This window comes from Heteronotia binoei, chromosome 8 (assembly GCF_032191835.1).
Source record: "Heteronotia binoei isolate CCM8104 ecotype False Entrance Well chromosome 8, APGP_CSIRO_Hbin_v1, whole genome shotgun sequence".
In the NCBI taxonomy this organism is placed as follows: domain Eukaryota; kingdom Metazoa; phylum Chordata; class Lepidosauria; order Squamata; family Gekkonidae; genus Heteronotia; species Heteronotia binoei.
In genome coordinates, this window is record NC_083230.1 from 128,883,165 (window position 1) to 128,907,730 (window position 24,566).

Consider the following 24,566-nt stretch of genomic DNA (forward strand, 5'->3'; position numbering starts at 1 on the left):
GCGTCAGGATGGTCGTGGCGCCAGTAAAACGTGAGTGCGAAAACGGCCTGAGATTCAGAGTATAGGGCGGGATATAAATCCAATATCATCATCTTCTTCTTCTTCTCAAAGCACAACTGGCTTTTCTGTAGGACAGCTGTGAGGTATTTTGTTGCTCAAGCAAAATACACGCATGTTCTCCTCGATCCAGGACAGCAGTGGCACAGGCCTGGGACACCACGTTTTCTATCTTTCTGGGAGAAAACCGAGGGTCTGCAGTAGATCGGTGCCCTCCTCTCTGTGCGTCCAGAAGCAGTTGCTTGGATAGCTTGTCAGGAGAACTGGCCCCGAATTGATGGGTTGGAAGGGCAGGTGCCAACTCCCCCAGAGGCTGCTGGAAGGAACGGCACATTGTGTTGTTCTTAGGATTCCTCATTTCTGGCAAGGAGGGCTCTCTGTGCCCGTCCGTGCTAGGCAGCGATGGGAGTTCAGGCATCTCGAGGAAACCTCTCAGCCTTTTCCTCTTCCCCTCCAGGTCGAGTACAGGATCATAGTCCAAGTGATGAATGAGAATGACAACAAGCCTCAGTTTCAAGAGGACACCATCATGGCCCAAAACATCAGCGAGGTGAGCTTGGGGGAGTCGAGGCGGGGCGCATCATAGCCCCCGATGGACCTCTGCTCCAAAAGCTGGTCCAGTCCCCTCTTGAAGCTGTCTGTGCTGGTAGCTGCCACCACCTCCTGTGCCAGTGAATTCCATGGAAGGAGCTGGGGATGTTTAGCCTGGAGAGGAGGCGGCTGAGTGGTGATAGGATCACCATCTTCAAGTACTCGAAGGGCTGTCCTATAGAGGATGGGGTGGAATTGTTTTCTGTGGCCCCGGAAGGTGGGACCAGAACCAATGAGTTGAAATTAAATCAAAAGAGTTTCCGGCTCAACATTAGGAAGAACTTCCTCAGTGGAACAGGCTTCCTCCTGGGGAGGTGGTGGGCTCTCTTTCCTTGGAGGTTTTTCAACAGAGGCTAGATGGCCATCTGACAGCAATGAAGATCCTGTGAATTTAGGGGGAGGGGTTTGTGAGTTTCCTGCATTGTGCAGGGGATTGGACTATATCACCCTGGAGGTCCCTTCCAACTCTATGATTCTACTTGGAGCAGGGGGTTGGACTATATGGCCTCTATGGCTCTTTCCACCTCTATGGTTCTATTTCCTCCTTCCTTCCTAATCCATCTCTGCCTTCCTTCCTTCAGCAATTTCATTGAATGCCCACGAGTTCTTGCATTGTGAGAAAGGGAGAAAAGGACTTCTTTCTCTACTTTCTCCATCCCATGCATAATCTTGTAAACCTCTATCATGTCACAGCGGGGTGACATGATAGAGGTTTACAAGATTATGCATGGGATGGAGAAAGTAGAGAAAGAAGCCCTTTTCTTCCTTTCTCACAATAGAAGAACTCGTGGGCATTCAATGAAATTGCTGAGCAGTCAGGTTAAAACGGATAAAAGGAAGTCCTTCTGCACCCAAAGGGTGATTAACGTGTGGAATTCACTGCCACAGGAGGTGGCGGCGGCTACAAGCATAGCCAGCTTCAATAGGGGATTGGATAAAAATATGGAGCAGAGGTCCATCAGTGGCTATTAGCCACAGTATATATATGTGTGTGTGTGTGTGTGTGTGTGTGTGTATGTATATATATATATACACACACACATATATTGGCCACTGTGTGACACAAAGTGTTGGACTGGAGGGGCCATCGGCGTGATCCAACATGGCTTCTCTGATGTTCTTATGTGACACAGAGTGTTGGACTGGATGGGCCATTGGCCTGATCCAACATGGCCTGATCCATCTTATGTTCTTATGTGACACAGAGTGTTGGACTGGATGGACCATTGGCCTGATCCAACATGGCTTCTCTTCTGTTCTTATGTGACACAGAGTGTTGGACTGGATGGACCATTGGCCTGATCCAACATAGCTTCTCTGATGTTCTTATGTGACACAGAGTGTTGGACTGGATGGGCCACTGGCCTGATCCAACATGGCTTCTCTGATGTTCTTATGTGACACAGAGTGTTGGACTGGATGGACCATTGGCCTGATCCAACATGGCTTCTCTGATGTTCTTATGTGACACAGAGTGTTGGACTAGATGGACCATTGGCCTGATCCAACATGGCTTCTCTGATGTTCTTATGTGACACAGAGTGTTGGACTGGATGGGCCACTGGTCTGATCCAACATGGCTTCTCTTCTGTTCTTCTGTGACACAGAGTGTTGGACTGGATGGGCCACTGGCCTGATCCAACATGGCTTCTCTTATGTTCTTATGTGACACAGAGTGTCGGACTGGAGGGGCCACTGGCCTGATCCAACATGGCTTCTCTTATCTTCTTATGTTCAGCTGGCTGCAGTGCATTCGATTCTTTTCAGCACCCAGGCAGAAGACGCGGATGGGGACACCATCATGTATGTGATCGACAGCAACTCGGTGAGTTCTTCTTAGTGGGTTGCGTGGGCAGACATGGCCAGGTTTCCCTAGTTGTCCTAGTAACTCAGTGGGCCAAGGAGCTGGGGGAGGGGGAGGAAGGGAGTAGGAGAACCCAAGGTTCCGTGAAACTAACCTCAAATAAGAAACCAAAGTAGTAAGAAATTCATATTATTTCACACCACCAAATATAGGACACATGGCAAGAACGCTTCAAGGCACTTCCAACATTCGGGTGTGGAAGCTAAAGCTTTTCCTACTGCGCCTGAATTCTGGAAGTGCCTTGAAACATTCTTGCTGTGTCTTGATTGTTAAAACGTTCAGGGAGAGAAGAAGCAATTGTGAAACGGGGACAATGGAGTACTCATTGAAGAAGTTGTCAGCAACTCGTGAGTAGAGAGGCCAATCCCTCGCTTCAGAGTTGCCAGAAACAGAGGGGGGGGGGAGGGAAACATCTGCTGAGCACTGAGGTCAGGAACACAAAATCTCCTCACTATCCCCGGGCCAAAAGAAGCCCGTTTGAAAGCCACCAGAGAAAGGGCTTTCTCCGTTATGGCCCCCGTATGGTGGAATCAGCTGCCGGAAGAGGTGAGGGCCCTGCGGGACTTGGCGCAGTTCCGCAGGGCCTGTAAGACGACCCTCTTCCGGCTAGCCTATACCTAGCTAGGATGACAACTTGATGAAGCTGGCCAGCCATCTGTCTATAGGAAATTGAAATGTTACTGGTTTTTTTTAAGGTTTTAACTGTTTAAATATTTAATTGTTTTTATACTTAAAATTGTTTAAATTTTATGTTTGATTAATTGTTGGAAGCCGCCCTGAGCCATTCGTGGGAAGGGCAGGATATAAATCTCGAATAAATAAATAAATAAATTATTCCCTGTGTGGAGATCAATTCTCATAGGGTATAAGGGGGAATTGATCTGGAGGTTTCGGGGGCTCTGGGAGAGCTGTTTTTTGAGGTAGAGGCACCAAATTTTCAGTATAGTATCTAGTGCCTCTCTCCAAAGTACCCCCCCAAGTTTCAAAATGATTGGACCAGGGGGTCCAATTCTATGAGCCCACAAAGAAGGTGCCCCTATCCTTCATTATTTCCTATGGAAGGAAGGCGTTTAAAAAGGTGTGCTGTCCCTTTAAATGTGATGGCCAGAACTCCCTTGGAGTTCAATGATGCTTGTCACACCCTTGTTCCTGGCTCCACCCCCAAAGTCCCCAGATATTTCTTGAATTGGACTTGGCAACCCTAAATCAATCCTCCAAGAGCTTACAGGGCTCTTATTCCAGGGCCTACTGTAAGCGCTAAGAGGATTGGCTACATCAGGGGTGTGTGGCCTGATATGCAAAGGAGTTCCTGCTACAAAAAAAGCCCTGGGCATGGGAGGGGGGGAGACGAGAGCTGCTGGGGCAGCCACCCCACAGGCCCTGTCCACGTGGGAGCCTTGTGGCGATTTTTAAAGAGCTGCAAATGCTCTTAAGATGGCCTTGGCAGCCAGGGGAAGGACTATGCCTGCCGTCGTGTGTAGTCTGAGCTTTGGACTTGAACTTAAGTATTCCCAACTCAAAGCTGGCCACCCTGTTTGGAGAAGCAGCTGCAGGTCCTCAGACCCACCAGAAGTCTCTCCAGCACTCCAAATATCGCATCTCAATCCAGGGACAGAGGTGCGTCTCAGACTCGCAGGCCGAATCTTGCCAAGAAAGCACACGGGAAAGAGAAAGGACCGGAAGAATGCAGTCGCCGTTGTCTGAGCTTAGTGGCTCCCCCTACAGGGAGGATGCTCAGCCTACCTGGCTTCTTTCCGGCCCCTGGGTGCACCATCGGAAGCCGTCCTGAGCGAGCCCATGCGTGGGCACAAGATTAGCCAGGGGAACAAGGACACTTTGGCATGGGTGTGGGTGGAGATTACGGCCCTACGTGTGCGGAGCCAAGGGCGTCTGGATTTGCAGAGATGGGGCTGGGGTGGGGAGAGTGGTGAGGCGGGTGGCAGCTTTGGGAGAGGGAAGGGAGGTGTGCAGATCTTAGGGTTGCCAATCCCCAGGTGGGGGCAGGGGATCCCTCAGTTTGGATGTCTCCCCCCGCCTCACTTCAGGGTCATCAGAAAGCAAAGGGTGGGGCGGGAAATGTCTGCTGGGCACTCCATTATTCCCTATGGAGACCGATTCCCATAGGGGAGAATTGATCCATGGGTATCTGAGGTAGGGTTGCCAAGTCCAATTCAAGAAATACCTGGGGACTTTGGGGGCGGAGCCAGGAGACATTGGGGGTGGAGCCAGAAGCAAGGGTGTGACAAGCATCACTGAACTCCATTGGGGGTGGAGCCAGGAGACATTGGGCGCGGAGCCAGGAACAAGGTGTGACAAGCATAATTGAACGCCACATGTCAAGGGACAGCACACCTTTTTAAATGCCTTCCTTCCATAGGAAATAATGAAGGATAGGGGCACCTTCTTTGGGGGCTCATAGAATTGGACCCCCTGGTCCAATCGTTTTGAAACTTGGGGGGTACTTTGGGGAGAGGCACTAGGTACTATACTGAAAATGTAGTGCCTCTATCTCAAAAAAAAAAAAAAACAGCTCCCCCAGAGCCCCCGAAACCTCCAGATCAATTCCCCATTATACCCTATGAGAATCGATCTCCACATAGGGAATAATGAAGTGCTCGGCAGATATTCTCCTCCCCCCCACCCCCCGTTTCTGGCGACTGAAGAGAGAGATTGGCCTCTCTACTCACGAGTTGCAGCCAACTCCTTCCAAGTAACACAGGCACCCCATCCCAAGAGGAAGCCTTTCAATCGGAGACTGGAGCCTCCGGAGGGGGAAAGTCACATGGTGTCTTTGGGGGCGGGGCTTCCCCCCTCGCCAGCCAGCTGACTGGGGGCAGGAAGGAGCCTGGGAAAACGGAAGAACCCCCGCTGGGACCTGGGGATTGGCAAGCCTAATCTGAAGCTCTGGGGAGGGCTGTTTTTTTAGGTAGAGAGACACCAATGGAAGGGGGCATTTAAAAGGAGCGCAGTCCCTTTAAATGTGATGGCCAGAACTCCCTTTGGAGTTCAATGATGCGTGTCCCACCCTTGCTCCTGGCTCCACCCCCAAAGTCTCCTGGCTCCACCCACAAACTCCCCAGATATTTCTTGAATTGGACTTGGCAACCCGAGTCCCATCTGTCAGCTCAGGACGGTCCGAATTAGCATCCTCAGGGACGCCCAGCCAATGAGCGCTTCCTTTTTAACTTCCAGGCTGATGCCAGATACTTCCGGATTGACCTGCCCAACAGTGGCAAGATAGTCCTGGCGAAACCGTTGGACTTCGAGACCAAGAGGCACCTGGAAGTTGTGATTCATGCTGTGGTGAGAAGGGAACGGGGGCCGGTGGGTGCTTGGGGGGGGGCTTCTTCTCTGGTTTGTTAGACGCATGAAGCTGTGTTGCACTGAGTCAGACCCTGGGCCCAGCAAGGTCAGTATGGTCCACTCAGACCAGCAGTGGACCCCCAGGATGCCTTTCATGTCACCCACCACCCGATCCTTTAAAGAAGACTGAAGAAGAAGAAGAACATAAATTTATACCCCGCCCTTCTCTCTGAATCAGAGACTCAGAGCGGACAACAGTCTCCCTTATCTGCTTCCCCCACAACAGACACCCTGTGAGGTGGGTGGGGCTGAGAGGGCTCTCACAGCAGCTGCTCTTTCAAGGACAACTCCTGTGAGAGCTCTGGCTGACCCAAGGCCATGCTAGCAGGTGCAAGTGGAGGAGTGGGGAATCAAACCCGGTTCTCCCAGATAAGAGAGCTCTGGCTGACCCAAGGCCATTCCAGCAGCTGCAAGGGGAGGAGTGGGGAATCAAACCCGGTTCTCCCAGATAAGAGAGCTATGGCTGACCCAAGGCCATTCCAGCAGCTGCAAGTGGAGGAGGGGGGAATCAAACCCGGTTCTCCCAGATAAGAGAGCTATGGCTGACCCAAGGCCATTCCAGCAGCTGCAAGTGGAGGAGGGGGGAATCAAACCCGGTTCTCCCAGATAAGAGAGCCATGGCTGACCCAAGGCCATTCCAGCAGCTGCAAGTGGAGGAGGGGGGAATAAAACCCAGTTCTCCCAGATAAGAGAGCTCTGGCTGACTCAAGGCCATTCCAGCAGCTGCAAGTGGAGGAGTCGGGAATCAAACCCGGTTGTCCCAGGGAAGAGTTTGCACACTTAACCACTACACCAAACTGGCTCTCTGACTTTGAACTGGAGATGCCAGGGAATGTACTGGGGACCTTCTGAAACCCAAACAGATGCTCTACCACTAAGCCACGGCTCCATTCCTGAATGGAACTCTGGGTCCATGAAGGTCAGTAACATCTGCTCTGTCTGGCAGCAGCTCTCTGGGTTCTCAGACAGAGGTCTTTCCATAAGAACAGAAGAGAAGCCATGTTGGATCAGGCCAATGGCCCATCCAGTCCAACACACTGTGTCACAGAAGAACAGCAGAGAAGCCATGTTGGATCAGGCCAGAGGCCCATCCAGTCCAAGACTGTGTGTCACATAAGAACATAAGAGAAGCCCTGTTGGATCAGGCCAATGGCCCATCCAGTCCAACACTCTGTGTTACGTAAGAACATAAGAAGACACAGCATCACTTCCCCAGACAGAGAGTTCCATCTCTGTCAAACTCAGGGGTGTCATAACAAACTCATTTGTTATGAGGGCCAGATCTGACATAAATGAGACCTTGTTGGGCCAGGCCATGTCGGGCTGGGCCATGTGTGTACCTATTTAAGATTAGTAGCAGAGAGATAAACTTTATAAAGGACACAGACAAACACAGTTGAAGGGTTTTTTTTGGTCTTGGCTCCATAGCTCTGCTGTGTGATTGAGAGAGCCTGGCAAAGCAAGCTCTCCCTCCCGCCACCATCCTCCCCAAGGGAGGAGCCTCAGGCAATGGAGAAAACAGAGGCTTTGCTCTGTAAGTCCTGTGCGATTGAGCAAGCCTTGCAAAGCAAGCTGTGATGCAGAAGGAAGCAAAAGAAAGAGAGAGAAGGAAGCAGATGGCAGCCAGTTGCTTGGGGGCCTGATAGGAGCTCTCCGGAGGGCCTGATTCGGCCCCTAGGCTGCATGTTTGACACCCCTGATCTATACCTTGTGGCAAATTCCCATCACCTCCTGGTCCTTTTTAATGGAAGATGCCACAGGGATTGAACCTGGGGCCTTCTGAACAACAAGCAGATGCTGTACAGCTGACTGACAGCCCCTTCCCAAACATATATGAACGTGCCTTATACTGTTTCAATTTCAGTTCATTTCAATTTATATCCTGCCCTTCCCGCCGAAGCGGGACCTTGTTCCATCAAGGTCAGTAGTATCAATACATTCTTTATTATTATAAATTAAGATAGGTCAGTATTGTCTGCTCAGACTGGCAGCAGCTCTCCAGGGTCTCAGGTGGAGGTCTTTCCCATCCCCTCCTGCCTGGTCCTTTTAACTGGAGATGCTGGGGATTGAACCTGGGACCTTCTGCATGCCAAGCAGAGGTTCTACCACTGAGCCAAAGCTCCACTTCATGGCTCTCCATGGTCTCAGGCTGAGGTCTTTCCCATCACCTACTGCCAGGTCCTTTTAACTGGAGATGCTGGGGATTGAACCTGGGACCTTCTGCATGCCAAGCAGAGGTTCTACCACTGAGCCAAAGCTCCACTTCATGGCTCTCCATGGTCTCAGGCTGAGGTCTTTCCCATCACCTACTGTCAGGTCCTTTTAACTGGAGATGCTGGGGATTGAACCTGGGACCTTCTGCATACCAAGCAGAGGCTCTGCCACTGAGCCACAGCCCCACTTCATGGCTCTCCAGGGTCTCAGGCGGAGGTCTTTCCCATCACCCACTACCCGGTCCTTTTTAGCTGGAGATGCTGCCAGGGATTGAACCTTGCAGCTCCTGCATGCCAGGCAGAGGTTCCACTGATCTTCTGCACACCACGTTTCTCTACCACTAAGCCGTGGCCCCTTCCTTGGCTGGTGTCCCTCATAGGGCTGCCACGCCCCTGGGGGGGTGATGTCGCTTGTGTCCGCTCTAGGTGTTTCTGGGAAAACTCTATGGTTTTCCCGGACGCTCCAGAGAGTTTTCCCAGAAATGCCTAGAGCGCCCGCGAGCGGCATCGCCGGCGTGATGACGTCACTTCCGTGGTTTTGTGCGGGCAAAAGTCCCCCGCCAGAGAATGCGGGGGACTTGGCAACTTTAGTCCCTCACCTCTCTACACAGCCTTCGTTCATGATGGAGGCCCATGCAGTTCTGGCCCAGCTGGTCTGGTCTGTCACATGGAAATGTCATGAGAAAAAGGTGACTCCAAGGCAAAAGATCTTTGGTCTAATGGTGATCCTTTGGTCTTTGTCAAAGGGAATGTTCTCTTTCAAGAGGGAAGAAGATTTGACCTCCACGGCCGCCATGTTGGCCAGTCTGGTGTAGTGGTTAAGTGTGCAGACTTTTATCTGGGAGAACCGGGACTAGATAGGCCATTGGCCTGATCCAACATGGCTTCTCTTATGTTCTCCCAGTGAATCCTGGGAATTGTAGTTGAGGGAGAGGGCTGCGAGTGGCTGAGATGCCCATTTCCCCTGCAGAGCTGGGGAGCATGAGTCTGTGGTGTGGATAGGCCCTGAGTGGTATAGAGAGCAGAGGGTAAGAGGAGTCAAAAGAGAAGAAGAAGACCGCAGATTTATAGCCCTCCCTTCTCTCTGAATCTCAGAGTGGCTTATAATCTCCTTTATCTCCTTCCCCCACAACAGACACCCTGTGAGGTGGGTGGGACTGAGAGAGCTCTCCCAGAAGCTGCCCTTTCAAGGACAGCTCTGCAAGAGCTCTGGCTGACCCAAGGCCATTCCAGCAGGTGCAAGTGGAGGAGTGGGGAATCTAAACCCGGTTCTCTCAGATAAGAGTCTGCGCACTTCACCACTACACCAAACTGGATCTCTTGGATGTCTTGGATGGAGAGATGGGGAGGGAAAGGAGAGGGCCGGCAGCTTGACTTTCGCGCTGGGAACGATTTGTCAGTCACGTCAGAGAGAAGGGCGATGTGCCTTAAGAGAGGGTGAGTTGCACGGAGTAGTGGGAGGGACAGGTGGAGGAAGGAAGAGCCATCTCTTGCTCATGGCCGGCTATTTCCAGATGCTCTCTTGTCCTTTCCCTGCCACCCTAAGCCCTGTTTCCCTGGCTAATTGGGGGTGACATTATCCCGTCAGCTCCCCTTTTAGAATGAACGGCACAAATCACTCTCTTAATTTCCCTAAGAGGGCTAAACGTGACTCTGCACCTTGCTGGGTTTGGGGCAACCCTTCCCGCCCCCAATCCTGATTCTGGGACCACCGGTGGGTTACCGCTGTGCCCCATTCTCTCCGGATTTCCAAACACCGGCTCTGCTTGGACCTCGCTGCCCGCCCTTGCCCCGTGCGATGGATTTGGGCTGCCCTCCAGATGGCAGGGTGCCCAGCGCCACCTGCTTAGCACACCGTCCCTAATGCTTCAGGTCTCACCTCTCTCTCTCTCTATCTTCTTTGTTCCACTGGCTGCCCGCTCCTGAGCTGTGTGTCCTTCAGGTACGCCGTGCAAAGCCACCTGGTCCACGTGAGCGGCTGACTGGTAGGGTGGACATGTGCGCAGGTGTGAGCCAGCAGTCCCAGAAAACAGTGTCTGTACTCCAGCGCTCAGCTAACCCCATCACAATCTGTGCTACTCCCTGGGGTCTTTGACTGTCCAAATTGGCGTAAGCTGGCCGCCTGTCTACCTGGCCTTTGAGGAAGCCATAAGCTCTACAAATTCTTCGTTTTGCACCAAGAGTGCAGAATATCACTACGCCAGACAGAGTTTTCCTAATAGCCACGGAAGGACCTCTGCTCCGTATGTTTCTCCAGACTCTTCTCAAAGCTGTTTTTTTGGGGGTGTTTTTATATTCAGTTTTGATCCAGAGTTATCGAGTATTCAAATTGCCTGCCACTGTTCCGCTTTAATTATTTCCTTTTTACATTTGTGGATACTGCCTACCAGCTCTGTATGGCTCTGCTCAGCTCTGTGTGGCTTTGCTCACTGTGCTGGATTCCTCGCCTGAGGAAGTGTGCTTAAGAGCACACGAAAGCTGACGTTCTCGATAAAAATTGGTTGGTCTTAAAGGTGCCACTTGAGTCCTGCTTTGTGGATTTGCTGCGCTCATTTTGCGGAGTTAAACTTCCGTATTTCAGCTCATGCACAGACTGCTGATGTCAGTTATAGGAACTGCAGATATATAGTTCTGAGACATCACATTGTATCCTGATGCCTGATTCCGCAGATCTTTCCAATGTTCACATCTTCCTTATTACTCTATATGTGGATTTGATATTTTGGAACACATTCCCTACGAAGAAAGGTTAAAACGCTTTGGTCACTTTAGCTTGGAGAAACGTCGACTGTGGTTTACAAGATTATGCATGGGATGGAGAAGGTAGAGAAAGAAGTACTTTTCTCCCTTTCTCACAATACAAGAACTTGTGCGCATTCAATAAAATTGCTGAGCAGTCGGGTTAGAACAGATAAAAGGAGATACTTCTTCACCCAAAGGGTGATTAATATGTGGAATTCACTGCCACAGGAGGTGGTGGCGGCTACAAGCATAGCCAGCTTCAAGAGGGGGTTAGATAAAAATATGGAGCAGAGGTCCATCAGTGGCTATTAACCACAGTGTGTATATAGATGTGTATACACACACACACATTTTTGTCCACTGTGTGACACAAAGTGTTGGACTGGATGGGCCACTGGCCTGACCCAACATGGCTTCTCTTATGTTCTCATGTGACACAGAGTGTTGGACTGGATGGGCCACTGGCCTGATCCAACATGGCTTCTCTTATGTTCTTATGTGACAGAGTGTTGGACTGGAGGGGCCACTGGTCTGATCCAACATGGCTTCTCTTATGTTCTTATGTGACACAGAGTGTTGGACTGGATGGGCCACTGGCCTGATCCAACATGGCTTCTCTTATGTTCTCATGTGACACAGAGTGTTGGACTGGATGGGCCACTGGCCTGATCCAACATGGCTTCTCTTATGTTCTTATGTGACACAGAGTGTTGGACTGGAGGGGCCACTGGTCTGATCCAACATGGCTTCTCTTATGTTCTTATGTGACACAGAGTGTTGGACTGGATGGGCCACTGGCCTGATCCAACATGGCTTCTCTTATGTTCTCATGTGACACAGAGTGTTGGACTGGATGGGCCACTGGCCTGATCCAACATGGCTTCTCTTATGTTCTTATGTGACACAGAGTGTTGGACTGGAGGGGCCACTGGTCTGATCCAACATGGCTTCTCTTATGTTCTTATGTGACACAGAGTGTTGGACTGGATGGGCCACTGGCCTGACCCAACATGGCTTCTCTTACGTTCTCATGTGACACAGAGTGTTGGACTGGATGGGCCACTGGTCTGATCCAACATGGCTTCTCTTATGTTCTTATGTGACACAGAGTGTTGGACTGGAGGGGCCACTGGTCTGATCCAACATGGCTTCTCTTATGTTCTTATGTGACACAGAGTGTTGGACTGGATGGGCCATTAGCCTGATCCAACATGGCTTCTCTTATGTTCTTATGTGACACAGAGTGTTGGACTGGATGGGCCATTGGCCTGATCCAACATGGCTTCTCTTATGTTCTTATGATTATTGTGAGCAAAAACTAAACTTCGTGAGATGAGCTGTGATCAGGGCAGCCAAAATACCATTGTTAGGGTTTGTAGAATCTTTCGGGCTCAAGTGCCATGTTCTACTGGAGAAAGTTTTCCTTCCAGACGTAGTGGTGTAGTGGTTAAGTGTGCAGACTCTTATCTGGGAGAACCGGGTTTGGTTCCCCCCTCCTCCACTTGCAGCTGCTGGAATGGCCTTGGGTCAGCCAGAGCTCTCTTATCTGGGAGAACCCGGTCTGATTCCCCACTCTTTCACTTGCAGCTTCTGGAATGGCCTTGGGTCAGCCAGAGCTCTCTTATCTGGGACAACCGGGTTTGATTCCCCACTCCTCCACTTGCAGCTGCTGGAATGGCCTTGGGTCAGCCAGAGCTCTCTTATGTGGGAGAACCGGGTTTGATTCCCCACTCCTCCACTTGCAGCTGCTGGAATGGCCTTGGGCCAGCCAGAGCTCTCTTATCTGGGAGAACCGGGTTTGATTCCCCACTCCTCCACTTGCAGCTGCTGGAATGGCCTTGGGCCAGCCAGAGCTCTGTTATCTGGGAGAACCGGGTTTGATTCCCCACTCCTCCACTTGCAGCTGCTGGAATGGCCTTGGGTCAGCCAGAGCTCTGTTATCTGGGAGAACCGGGTTTGATTCCCCACTCCTCCACTTGCAGCTGCTGGAATGGCCTTGGGCCAGCCAGAGCTCTGTTATCTGGGAGAACCGGGTTTGATTCCCCACTCCTCCACTTGCAGCTGCTGGAATGGCCTTGGGTCAGCCAGAGTTCTCTTATCTGGGAGAATCGAGTTTGATTCCCCCACTCTTCCACTTACAGCTGCTGCAATGGCCTTGGGTTAGCCAGAGCTCTCTTATCTGGGAGAACCGGGTTTGATTCCCCACTCCTCCGCTTGCAGCTGCTGGAATGGCCTTGGGTCAGCCAGAGTTCTCTTATCTGGGAGAATCGAGTTTGATTCCCCCACTCTTCCACTTACAGCTGCTGCAATGGCCTTGGGTTAGCCAGAGCTCTCTTATCTGGGAGAACCGGGTTTGATTCCCCACTCCTCCGCTTGCAGCTGCTGGAATGGCCTTGGGTCAGCCAGATCTCTCTTATCTGGGAGGACCGGGTTTGATTCCCCACTCCTCCACTTGCAGCTGCTGGAATGGCCTTGGGTCAGCCAGAGCTCTCTTATCTGCGAGATCCGGGTTTGATTCCCCACTCCTCCACTTGCAGCTGCCGGAATGCCCTTGGGTCAGCCATAGCTCTGGCAGAGGTTGTCCTTGAAAGGGCAGCTGCTGTGAGAGCCCTCTCAGCCCCACCCACCTCACAGGGTGTCTGTTGTGGGGGAGGAAGGGAAAGGAGATTGTGAACCACTCTGTGACTCTGAGATTCAGAGTATAGGGTGGGATATAAATCCAATATCATCATCATCATCATCATCTTCTTCTTCTTCAACAATTATTGGAATATGTTGTTTGAACAATTGGACAACCGTTTATTCTATTCATGAGACCGAGATGACTTTGGTGAATTGACGTTTCATTACTGAAAACTTAACTTTGTGAAAGGACTGTGAAAAATATGCTTTGTGTTTCTGAAAGGGCTTTAGAATATACCGGACTCCAACTGTATCTTTTTTTATCCTTTTTCCTTGGATATATTCACTTTATTTAGCATATATGAAAATAGTAAGCAAATAGTCATCTTAGCAATGGTTAGTAATCTTGTCATGGTTTTTTGTTTCTTGTTTGGCAGCTTTCTGTGATTCTCTCATACTTATTTTGCCCCCACTTCCAGCGGCAGGGAATTCCACTTCTTCATTACTCTTTAGATGGATCATCCGAGGAAGGAAAGGACTGATGGGCAATCTTTATCCATGCTTCTTTCTTTCGCCACAGGAAATGAACACCAAGGAGAGGTACAACTCCTCGGCCAGGATCCACATCAATGTGATGGATGGAGATGACCAGTACCCCCAGTTCCTGCCGTGTAACTTCCTGTCACATGACGGGGTCAGCGTTTGCGTCAGCCCTGTCTACACGACCAACATCACGGAAAGGGAGATGAAGGTGGGGATGGGCTTAAAGGAGGGGGAGGTATGTGATGGTGCTTAACACACGGTTTGTGGGGTAGAGCCTCTATACCGGTTTGGTGTAGTGTGTCATGAGCCCTGACGAGGAGGAGCTGGAAGGGTTAACAGACCTGGAAGAGTTGCCACCGGTCCCTCAGCTGAACAAACAGCAGCTGGCCCATCAATCACTCTCCAGGCACCAGTGTCAGCTGTTGACAATCAATCTCCTCCAAGCTCTTCTCCTCCCATCTCAAGAGTTCGAAGCAGGCTCCAGAAAGAACTTTCAGAGCAAAGACATGAAGCACCCCGGTGCTTCAGATCTCGCAGCCCTGAGTTCTAGCAGAGTCATTGCCACCCAGGGAGCAGGCTGATGGAGGCTCCCATATAGAAGAAGAAGAAGAAGAAGAAGAAGAAGAAGAAGAAGATATTGGATTTATATCTCGCCCTCCACTCCGAAGAGTCTCAGAGCGGCTCACAATCTCCTTTACCTTCCTCCCCCACAACAGACACCCTGTGAGGTGGGTGGGGCTGGAGAGGGCTCTCCCAGCAGCTGCCCTTTCAAGGACAACCTCTGCCAGAGCTATGGCTGACCCAAGGCCATGCTAGCAGGTGCAAGTGGAGGAGTGGGGAATCATCCCCGGATCTCCCAGATAAGAGTCCGCACACTTAACCACTACACCAAACTGGCTCTATGCCATATAGCTCCCACCCAGGACCTGGTAACTTTGGGGAAGCAACAAGTCTATTCTCTGGCTTGTATCCACGCTCCCTACTGATTCCTGATCCTGACCTGCTTGATTTCCTTGGCACCCTGACCTTTTGGCTTTTGGACATTGACTTCTGATTCCGGTTTGTGATTCTGCATTGGTGACTTGGCTCCTGCTTGACTTCCTGGACTTTGACCTTGGACTGGCTTTGGATTCCTTCCTGCCTGCACCCTGAGAACGTGACATAGTGGTTGAGTGCATGGACTCTTATCTGGGAGAACCAAGTTTGATTCCCCACTCCTTCACTTACAGCTGCTGCAATGGCCTTTGGTCAGCCATAGCTCTCGCAGAGTTGTCCTTGAAAGGGCAGCTTCTGGGAGAGCTCTCTCAGCCCCACCTAGCCCATAGGGTGTCTTGTTGCGGGGAGGGGAAGGGAAAGGAGATTTGTAAGCTGCTCCGAGACTCTTTTGGTTAGCAAAGGGTGGGGTATAAATACAATCTCTTCTTCTTTATGTTAGAGTGTAGGTTGGCTTTAGTTAGCTCTTTGTTTGGCCTGGAGTGTTCTTGAGTTGTCTCCAAGATGCTACTTTTAAAAAAATGGGAATGGCATCTCAGCAGAAGATGTGCCAACCAATCTACTGCACATGACATCAGTGGCCAGTATCAGACAGCCTGCGGGCACTTTTGTTAATTCTGACATAGCGTGGTGGGCACAACCACAAAATGGGATGGAAAGGTAGACTTGTTGGACTCTGTACCTGATACCCAGGTGTTAAGGGCAACTGCAGATACACTGTCAACAGAAGAGCCCTGTGGGGTCAACCAGTGGTTGATCTAGTCCAGCCTCCCATTTCACACACTAGCCAGCCGGTTCCTCTGGAGGGCCAACAACAGGACAGAGAGGCCGAGGCCTTCATGAGAACATCAGAAGAGCCCTGCTGGATCAGACCAGGGAGGGTCCATCTGGTCCAGCCTCCTGTCTAACACAGGGGCCAGCCAGTTCCTCTGGAGGGCCAGCAACAGAGCAGAGAGGCTGAGGCCTTCATGAGAACATCAGAAGAGTCCTGCTGGATCAGACCAGTGAGCGTCCATCTAGTCCAGCCTCCTGTCTCACACAGTGGCCAGTCAGTTCCTCTGGAGAGTCAACAACAGGGCAAAGAGGCAGTGGCCTTCATAAGAATATCAGAAGAGCCTTGCTGGATCAGACCAGTGAGTGTCCATCTAGTCCAGCATCCTGTTTCATACACGGGCTAACCAGTTCCTCTGTAGATACAACAAACACGGCAGAGAGGCTGAGGGCTTGCCCCTGACATTGCCTCTTGGTACTGGGATTCAGAGGTCTTTAAGAGTGGTTCTGGATATCCCAAGGAGCTAGGGCCCTGGAGTTTGTTTCCATGGCTGATGCCTGAGAGACATATCCTTCTCTGTTGTACACCTTCCATGTTCCAATGTGTGTCATCTGCAGACAGGTCCCCTTCTCTTCCTGCCTGGTGCCATTCACGCTGAGGATGGAGACCACGAGCTGAAGACCCCCATCACATATTCTATTCTTGCAGGTAATTATTGTGTTGGGGGTGGGCAGATCTCTTAGCCGAGCTGCAGAAGGCGCCAGACGCTCGTGCGTGACGGTGATACCCACTTTTTAGCTAGTCCTACATTCTACATGCTGACCCAAGCTTGATGTATGTGTGAAAATACGCACTTCAGCAACTGATGTGAAATGTAAAAAACTGGGTTTCATGGTCTGATCAGCTAGGGAAGTTAATTGCTCCCCACTCCTCCACATGGAACTGCTGGAGTGACCGATGGTTGGTCATAACTCTCTCAGAGCTTTCCTCACAAGAGCAGTTTCTGTCAGAGCTCTCTCAGCCCCACCTACCTCCCAGGATGTCTGTTGAGGGTAGAGGAAAGGAAAGGAGATTGTAAGCTGCTTTGAGACTCCTTTGGGTGAAGAGCAGGGTATAAATCCAACCCCCTATCCCTTTGTGTATGTGAAAAAGATGATATTTTGTGACTACGGTCCCTGTTTCCCCCAATGTTAGTTAGGTTATCAGCATGCTGTTTTCCCCAGTTACTAAATAATTAACATCTCCTGGAAGAAAGTGGGTTTTCAGCTTCTGGGTTTGGTGAGTCTTGCAGGATGAATGGGGGGTTATTCCATACTCTCATTTTTCTTGCTTGTGAGTTCCTCTTTCTCTATTTCCCCCGCCACCCCTCTTCCGCACATGTTTTGCTTCCTCTAGTGGTTGATTTGATCATAGAATCATAGCGTTGGAAGGGACCTCCAGGGTCATCGAGTCCAACCCCCTGCACAATACAGGAAACTCACAAAGACCTCCCCCAAAATTCACAGGATTTTCATTGCTGTCAGATGGCCATCTAGCCTCTGTTGAAAAACCTCCAAGGAAGGAGAGCCCACAACCTCCCAAGGAGGAAGCCTGTTCCACTGAGGAACCACTCTAAACTCAAATGCCTCCCCCTAAATTCACAGGATCCTCATTGCTCTCAGATGGCCGTCTAGCCTCTGTTGAAAAACCTCCAAGGAAGGAGAGCCCACCACCTCCCAAGGAGGAAGCCTGTTCCACTGAGGAACCGCTCTAATGGTCAGGAAGTTCTTCCTCATGATGAGATGGAAACTCTTTTGATTTAATTTCAGCTCATTGAATCATAGCGCTGGAAGGGACCTCCAGAGTCATCTAGTCCAACCCCCTGCACAATGGAGGAAACTCACAAACCCCTCCCCCTAAATTCACAGGATCTTCATTGCTGTCAGATGGCCATCTAGCCTCTGCTTAAAAACCTCCAAGGAAGGAGAGCCCACCACCTCCCAAGGAGGAAGCCTGTTCTGCTGAGGAACTGCTCTGACTGTCAGGAAGTTCTTCCTGATGATGAGCTGGAAACTCTTCTGATTTAATTTGAACCCGTTGGTTCTTGTCCTAGCTTCTGGGGCCACAGAAAACAATTCCACCCCATAATCTATAGGACAGCCCTTCAAGTACTTGAAGATGGTGATCCTATCACCTCTCAGCCACCTCCTCTCCAGGCTAAACATCCCCAGCTCCTTCAACCTTTCCTCATAGGACTTGATATTACACTAGTTTAATTCTGGCATATCTCCCCGCTGATTTAAACTGCGGGTTTTGTAATATTGACTCGACCACTAGAGAAAGCAACACATATGCAAAATAGGGCGGTGGGGAGGGGAACTCCCCCCTAAACAGGCTCTTACAAGTGATGAAAATGAGAATGTGGAAAAAACCAAAAGCCAGGGAAATCCTGGGAGGTGTACAAATGAACCACCGTGGTATGGGGAAGGGGCGGAGAGGGGCTTCTTCCCAGCAGCATGAAACCCAGGGCAAATAACCTGTGTGGAAATGGCCCTGAAGAACAAGAAAGAAGCCTGTAAGGCACATTGGATTTCCTGCTGCACCCCACCCCAATGCTCCTACTTGCCACACCTGGCCAGTTCTATCTCACCTGCGTTCCCTTTCCAGGGACCGACTACGGCTACTTCCACATCGACAACGTCACAGGGATCATCACCATGTTGCGGCCAGTGGAGAGCAGGAGCCACACTTCTGTTTACAGCCTCAGCATCATGGTACGTACAATAGAAACTCTGGGAGTGCTTGGGCCATGTCGACGCCATCTTAGAATCATAGAGCTGGAAGGGACCTCCAGGGCCATCTAGTTCAAACACCTGCACAAAGCAGGAAAATCACAAGTACCTCCCCCTAAATTCACAAGATACACATTGCTGTCAGATGGCCCTCTAGCCTCTGTTGAAAAACCTCCAAGGAAGGAGAGCCCACCACCTCCCGAGGAGGAAGCCTGTTCCACTGAGGAACCGCTCTAAACTCACAAACCCCTCCCCCTAAATTCACAGGATCCTCATTGCTGTCAGATGGCCATCCAGCCTCTGTTGAAAAACCTCCAAGGAAGGAGAGCCCAACACCTCCCAAGGAGGAAGCCTGTTCCACTGAGGAACCGCTCTAAACTCACAAACACCTCCCCCTAAATTCACAGGACCCTCATTGCTGTCAGATGGCCCTCTAGCCTCTATTGAAAAACCTCCAAGGAAGGAGAGCCCACCACCTTCTGAGGAAGCTTGTTCCACTGAGGAACTGCTGTAACTGTCAGAAAGTTCTTCCTAATGTTGAGCCGGAAACTCTCCTGATTTAATTTCAACCCACCTTATAACCTATGCTATTGTTTGTATGGGGCTAAATTTTATCAAGCCATAACTCCTTGACTTACAGTTGCTGGAATGGCCTTGGGTCAGCCATAGCTATTGCAGGAGTTGTCCTTGAAAGGGCAGCTGCAGTGAGAGCCCTCTCAGCCCCACCCACCTCATAGGGTGTCTGTTGTGGGGCGAGAAGATATAGGAGATTGTGAGCCGCTCTGAGTCTCTGATGCAGAGAGGGTGGGGTATAAATCTGCAGTCTTCTTCTTTAATTTTAAAACTGTTTTATAATAGGTTGTAGCCCACTATGAGCCTGCTTAAGAACATAAGAGAAGCCATGTTGAATCAGGCCAATGGCCCCTCCAGTCCAACACTCTGTGTCACATGAGAACATAAGAGAAGCCATGTTGGATCAGGCCTATGGCCCATCCAGCCCAACACTCTGTGTCACATAAAAACATAAGAGGAGCCATGTTGGATCAGGCCAATGGCCCATCCAGTCCAATACTCTGTGTCACGTAAGAACATAAGAGAAGCCATGTTGGATTAGGCCAATGGCCCATCCAGTCCAACACTCTGTGTCACATAAGAACATAAGAGAAGCCATGTTGGATCAGGACAATGGCCCATCCAGTCCAACACTCTGTGTCACACAGTGGCCAAAAAAACAAAAACAAAAAACCCCCAAGTACCATTAGGAGGTTCACAAGTGGGTCTAGAAGCCCTTCCACTTTGCCCCCTCAAGCACCAAGAATACAGAACATCACTGCCCCAGACAGTTCTAATAATATACTGTGGCTGATAGCCATTGATGGACCTCTGCTCCATATTGTTATCCAATCCCCTCTTGAAGCTGGCTATGCTTGTAGCCACCACCACCTCCTGTGGCAGTGAATTCCACGTGTTATTCACCCTTTGGGTGAAGAAGTACAGGGTAAAAATCATATAAAATTTAAAAAGAAGACAAAAAAACAATAAAAAGGTAGGCTTCTGAGAGCCACTGAGTCGTCATCTTGGCTTCCTAGTGTAGGTGAAAGCCCCAGGGCAGGACACCCAGAGGCATCTAAACTGCTCGTTCCAGACTCCTCCACTTGCAGCTGCTTGAATGGCCTTGGGTCAGCCAGAGCTCTCTTATCTGGGAGAACCGGGTTGGATTCCCCCACTCCTCCACTTGCAGCTGCTGGAATGGCCTTGGGTCAGCCAGAGCTCTCTTATCTGGGAGAAGCAGGTTTGATTTCCCACTCCTCCACTTGCAGCTGCTGGAATGGCCTTGGGTCAGCCAGAGCTCTCTTATCTGGGAGAACCGGGTTTGATTCCCCACTCCTCCATTTGCACCTGCTGGATTGGCCTTGGGTCAGCCGGAGCTCTCTTATCTGGGAGAACCGGGTTTGATTCCTCACTCCTCCACTTGCACCTGCTCGCATGGCCTTGGGTCAGTCATAGCTCTGGCAGAGGTTGTCCTTGAAAGGGCAGCTGCTGTGAGAGCCCTCTCAGCCCCACCCATCTCACAGGGTGCCTGTTGTGGGGATAGGCGTCCCAAATCTCCCTCCCTGGCGGGAGAACACTGGATTTTGAGCCTCCTCCCCCGGTCTGCAAATATTCGGAAGCGGGAGGGGGGACGATGCTTCCCCCTCACAGCGCCGGGCCGCCGCCGCAGCAACACCAGCGCCGCACCAACATTTGGAGGCGGGGGTGGGGGGTGGGGGGAACTGCTTCCCGCGCCGCCGCCGCGCCAGCTGACCAGAGGGGGAAGCCCCTGCTCCGTTGCTGCTGGCCGCGCTTGGCGCCCGCAGCCACTCCGCAGGCATCGACGGCTCCAGCCGCATTACCACCCCCTGTGCCCTCGCTTCCTACCAGGGGCTGCAGCAGAGCCACTTCAGGAAACCCCTGGCAGAGCGGGCGCTGAGCGGCGACAGGGAAGGGGGGATCGCGTGATGAGGTGGGGAAGGAGGAAGTGAAGGGAGAAGGCCTGGCTGAGGAAGAGGAGAAGGAACCCCCGGCGGCGCCCAAAGGGAGGCCAAGAGGGCCCAACTTTTCTCCCTGCCCCGTTCCCTCTCGTGCTGGCTGGTGCTCCAGACAGGCCGGATTGGCTCGAGGGCTCTTCGCTCGGCTCTCCCGCTAGCGCCTCCCTCCTCGCTTCTGCCACTCACACGCGCCCGCCTGCTTTCGCCCGGCCGGAATCGCCGGCAGCTTCTCCTCAGCTCCCCTCCCACTCCCAGGCCTGGCTCCCTTCAACGCGCCGGCCTTTTCCGCTCGCCTGCCGCTTAGCAATGCCTGCTCCTGGGGAAACATCAGCCTTTTTCTAGGGCGCCAGTCGCTGGGCTTTGGCTTCCCCGCTTTAGCGTCCGCAAATTGCAGGCTCCCCCCCCCCCCCCCCCCGGCAGCCTTTGAGTAAAGAGCTGCCAATAGGAAAGGGTTGGTCATCAAAGCCTTTGGGATTTCAGCCAGATGCAGGACCATGGCAGAATGCAGATTTGCATTGGGGGGTGGATCCACATGTCACTTGAGGACTTATCACCAGCTTTAAGAGGGGATTGGATAAAAATATGGAGCAGAGGTCCATCAGTGGCATAATTGTCCATCTTGGAGTTCAATTATGCTTGTCATACCCTTGTTCCTGGCTCCGCCCCCAATGTCTCCTGGCTCCACCCCCAAAGTCTCCTGGCTCCACCCCCAAAGTCCCCAGATATTTCTTGAATTGGACTTGGCAACCCTATGTGGGGAAGGAAGGTAAAGGAGATTGTGAGCCGCTCTGTGACTCTTCCGAGTGGAGGGCGGGATATAAATCCAATATCTTCATCCACCTCACAGGGTGTCTGTTGTGGGGGAGGAAGGTAAAGGAGATTGTGAGCCGCTCTGTGACTCTTCAGAGTGGAGGGGCGGGATATAAATCCATTATCTTCATCTACCTCACAGGGTGTCTGTTGTGGGGGAGGAAGGGAAAGGAGATTGTGAGCCGCTCTGAGACTCTTCGGAGTGGAGGGCGGGATATAAATCCAATATCTTCATCTACCTCACAGGGTGTCTGTTGTGGGGGAGGAAGGGAAAGGAGATTGTGAGCCGCGCTGAGACTCTTTGGAGTGGAGGGCGGGATATAAATCCAATATCTTCTTCTTCTCAGCTACTTACATTAAGTTCTGACCACAGAATTCGTGGTGATTCCTAGAGCTACCTGGGCATAATAAGTGCAGCTCTAGCAATTGCCAGAATCTCTATGGTCAGATTACCATAGAGTTTCCTGTGATTGCCAGAGCTACCCTTGACATTTCTGGGTGGCTCTTGGAATTGAGAGGAGCTCTATGATCAGCACTTCCTGTAAGAAGCCATATTTTGCTTTTTACTTTTTCTCTACAGGAGCATTGCCTCTCCCACCTTTGGTCCCAGTTTCTGCCACTGATAGGCTGAGCATCAGCAGGCAATGTGTGCAATGGGCTGGAGGTTTCCTGCCATATTTATTTATTTAGGCAATTTGTAGTCCGCCTAGGGTTGCCAATCCCCAGGTGGGGGCAGGGGATCCCCCCGGTTTGGAGACCCTTCCCCCACTTCAGGGTCATCAGAAAGTTGGGGGAGGGGAGGGAAATGTCTGCTGGGAACTATTATTCCCTATGGAGATTTATTCCCATAGAAAATCATGGAGAATTGATCTGCGGGTATCTGGGGCTCTGGGGGGCTGTTTTTTGGGGTAGAGGCACCAGATTTTCAGTATAGCATCTAGCGCCTCTCCCCAAAATACCCACCAAGTTTCAAAACGATTGGATCAGGGGGGTCTAATTCTATGAGCCCCAAAAGAAGGTGCCCCTATCCATTATTTCCTATGGAAGGAAGGCATTGAAAAGGTGTGCTGTCCCTTTAAATGCGATGGCCAGAACTCCCTTTGGAGTTCAATTATGCTTGTCACAGCCTTGATCTTGGCTCCACCCCTAATGTCTCCTGTCTCCACCCCCAAAGTCTCCTGGTTCCACCCCCAAAGTTCCCAGATATTTCTTGAATTGGACTTGGCAACCCTAAGTCTGCCCTTTCCCAAAAATGGGCTCAGGGCGGATGACAATGTTCTAAAAACAGTATAAAAGAGCAGTTAAAAACCAAATCAAGCAATACAATTTAACAAATCCTAAACCGGTATTAAAGGTGGCTCAGTTGGGCAGATATACTATAGACTAAGAGTCTAAAACAGTAAATAAATTAAATGTTACTGCAGAGATGGATCGCAAAATAGGGCCAGCCTATGGAATAGGGCGCCCACTGCCTAGGGTTGCCAAGTCCAATTCAAGAAATATCTGGGGATTTTGTGGGTGGATCCAGGAGACTTTGGGGGAGGAGCCAGGAGACACTGGGGTTAGGGACAGCACACCTTTTTAAATCTCTTCCTTCCATAGGAAATAACGAAGGATAGGGGCACCTTCTTTTGGGGCTCATAGAATTGGAACTCCTGGTCCAATCATTTTGAAACTTGGGGGGGGGGGTACTTTGGGGAGAGGCACTAGATAGATGGAAAGGCACATAGGGAATAATGAAGTGCTCAGCAGACGTTTCCCTCCCCTCCCCCCCCTTTCTGGTGACTCTAAAGCGAGGGAGTGGCCTCTCTACTCACGAGTTGCAACCAAGTTCTTCCAAGTAACACAGACACACCATCCCAAGAGGAAGGCTTTCTAAGTAGAGACTGAAGCCTCCGGAGATGGAAAGGCACATGGCCCTCTGGGGGCGGGGCTTCCCCCCTCCGGCCAGCTGACTGGGGGCGGGAAGGAGCCTGGGAAAGCAGAAGAACCCCCGCTGGGACCTGGGATTGGCAAGCCTACCACTGCCTCAACCGAAGGCCTGGCGGAATAGCTCCGTTTTGCAGGCCATACAGAAAGATAACCATTCGGTGAGGACCCGGATCTCTAGAGGGAGCTGATTTCACCAGGCTGGGGCCAAGGCCAAAAAGGCCCTGGCCTTGGTTGAGGCAAGTCAGACGTCCTTTGGGCCAGGAATGGTCAACAGATGTTGTGTGCTGGATCGTACTGATCTCCAGGGCGCATACGGGGAGAGGCGGCCCCGTAGATATGTCGATCCCAGGCTGTGTAAGGCTTTAAAAGTCAAAACATATGTGGGCATGTGGAGAAGGGGAGTTGGATGTCTGAAAAAGGGGCTCCAAGAGAACACTGGAGGGGCAGGCCAGAGAGTAGGGTTGCCAATCCCCAGGTGGGGGCAGGGGATCCCCCGGTTTGGAGGCCCTCCCCTCTCTTTAGGGTTGTCAGAAAGCGGGGGGAGGGGAGGGAAATGTCTGCTGGGAACTCTATTATTCCCTATGGAGATTTATTCCCATAGAAAACCATGGAGAATTGATCCGCGAGTATCTGGGGCTCTGGGGGGTCTGCTGTTTGGGGTAGAGGCACCAAATTTTCAGTACAGCATCTAGTGCCTCTCCCCAAAATACCCTCCAAGTTTCAAAAAGATTGGACCAGGGGGTCCAATTCTATGAGCCCCAAAAG

The 24,566-nt window shown here is 51.2% G+C and overlaps 1 protein-coding gene across 1 annotated transcript in view; it reads left to right on the forward strand.

Annotated features, from left to right (window-relative positions):
• The first annotated feature begins 519 nt into the window (after window positions 1–519).
• The window catches only part of LOC132575948 (uncharacterized), a 57,185-nt gene continuing 33,138 nt past the window's right edge, over window positions 520–24,566 (forward strand). Inside the window, exons 1-6 of the mRNA XM_060244636.1 lie at window positions 520–607; window positions 2,387–2,473; window positions 5,705–5,815; window positions 14,033–14,203; window positions 16,378–16,468; window positions 18,407–18,513. Of these exons, the coding sequence (XP_060100619.1) occupies window positions 542–607; window positions 2,387–2,473; window positions 5,705–5,815; window positions 14,033–14,203; window positions 16,378–16,468; window positions 18,407–18,513 (633 nt within the window). The 5' untranslated portion in view covers window positions 520–541. The remainder of the gene's footprint in view (window positions 608–2,386; window positions 2,474–5,704; window positions 5,816–14,032; window positions 14,204–16,377; window positions 16,469–18,406; window positions 18,514–24,566) is intronic.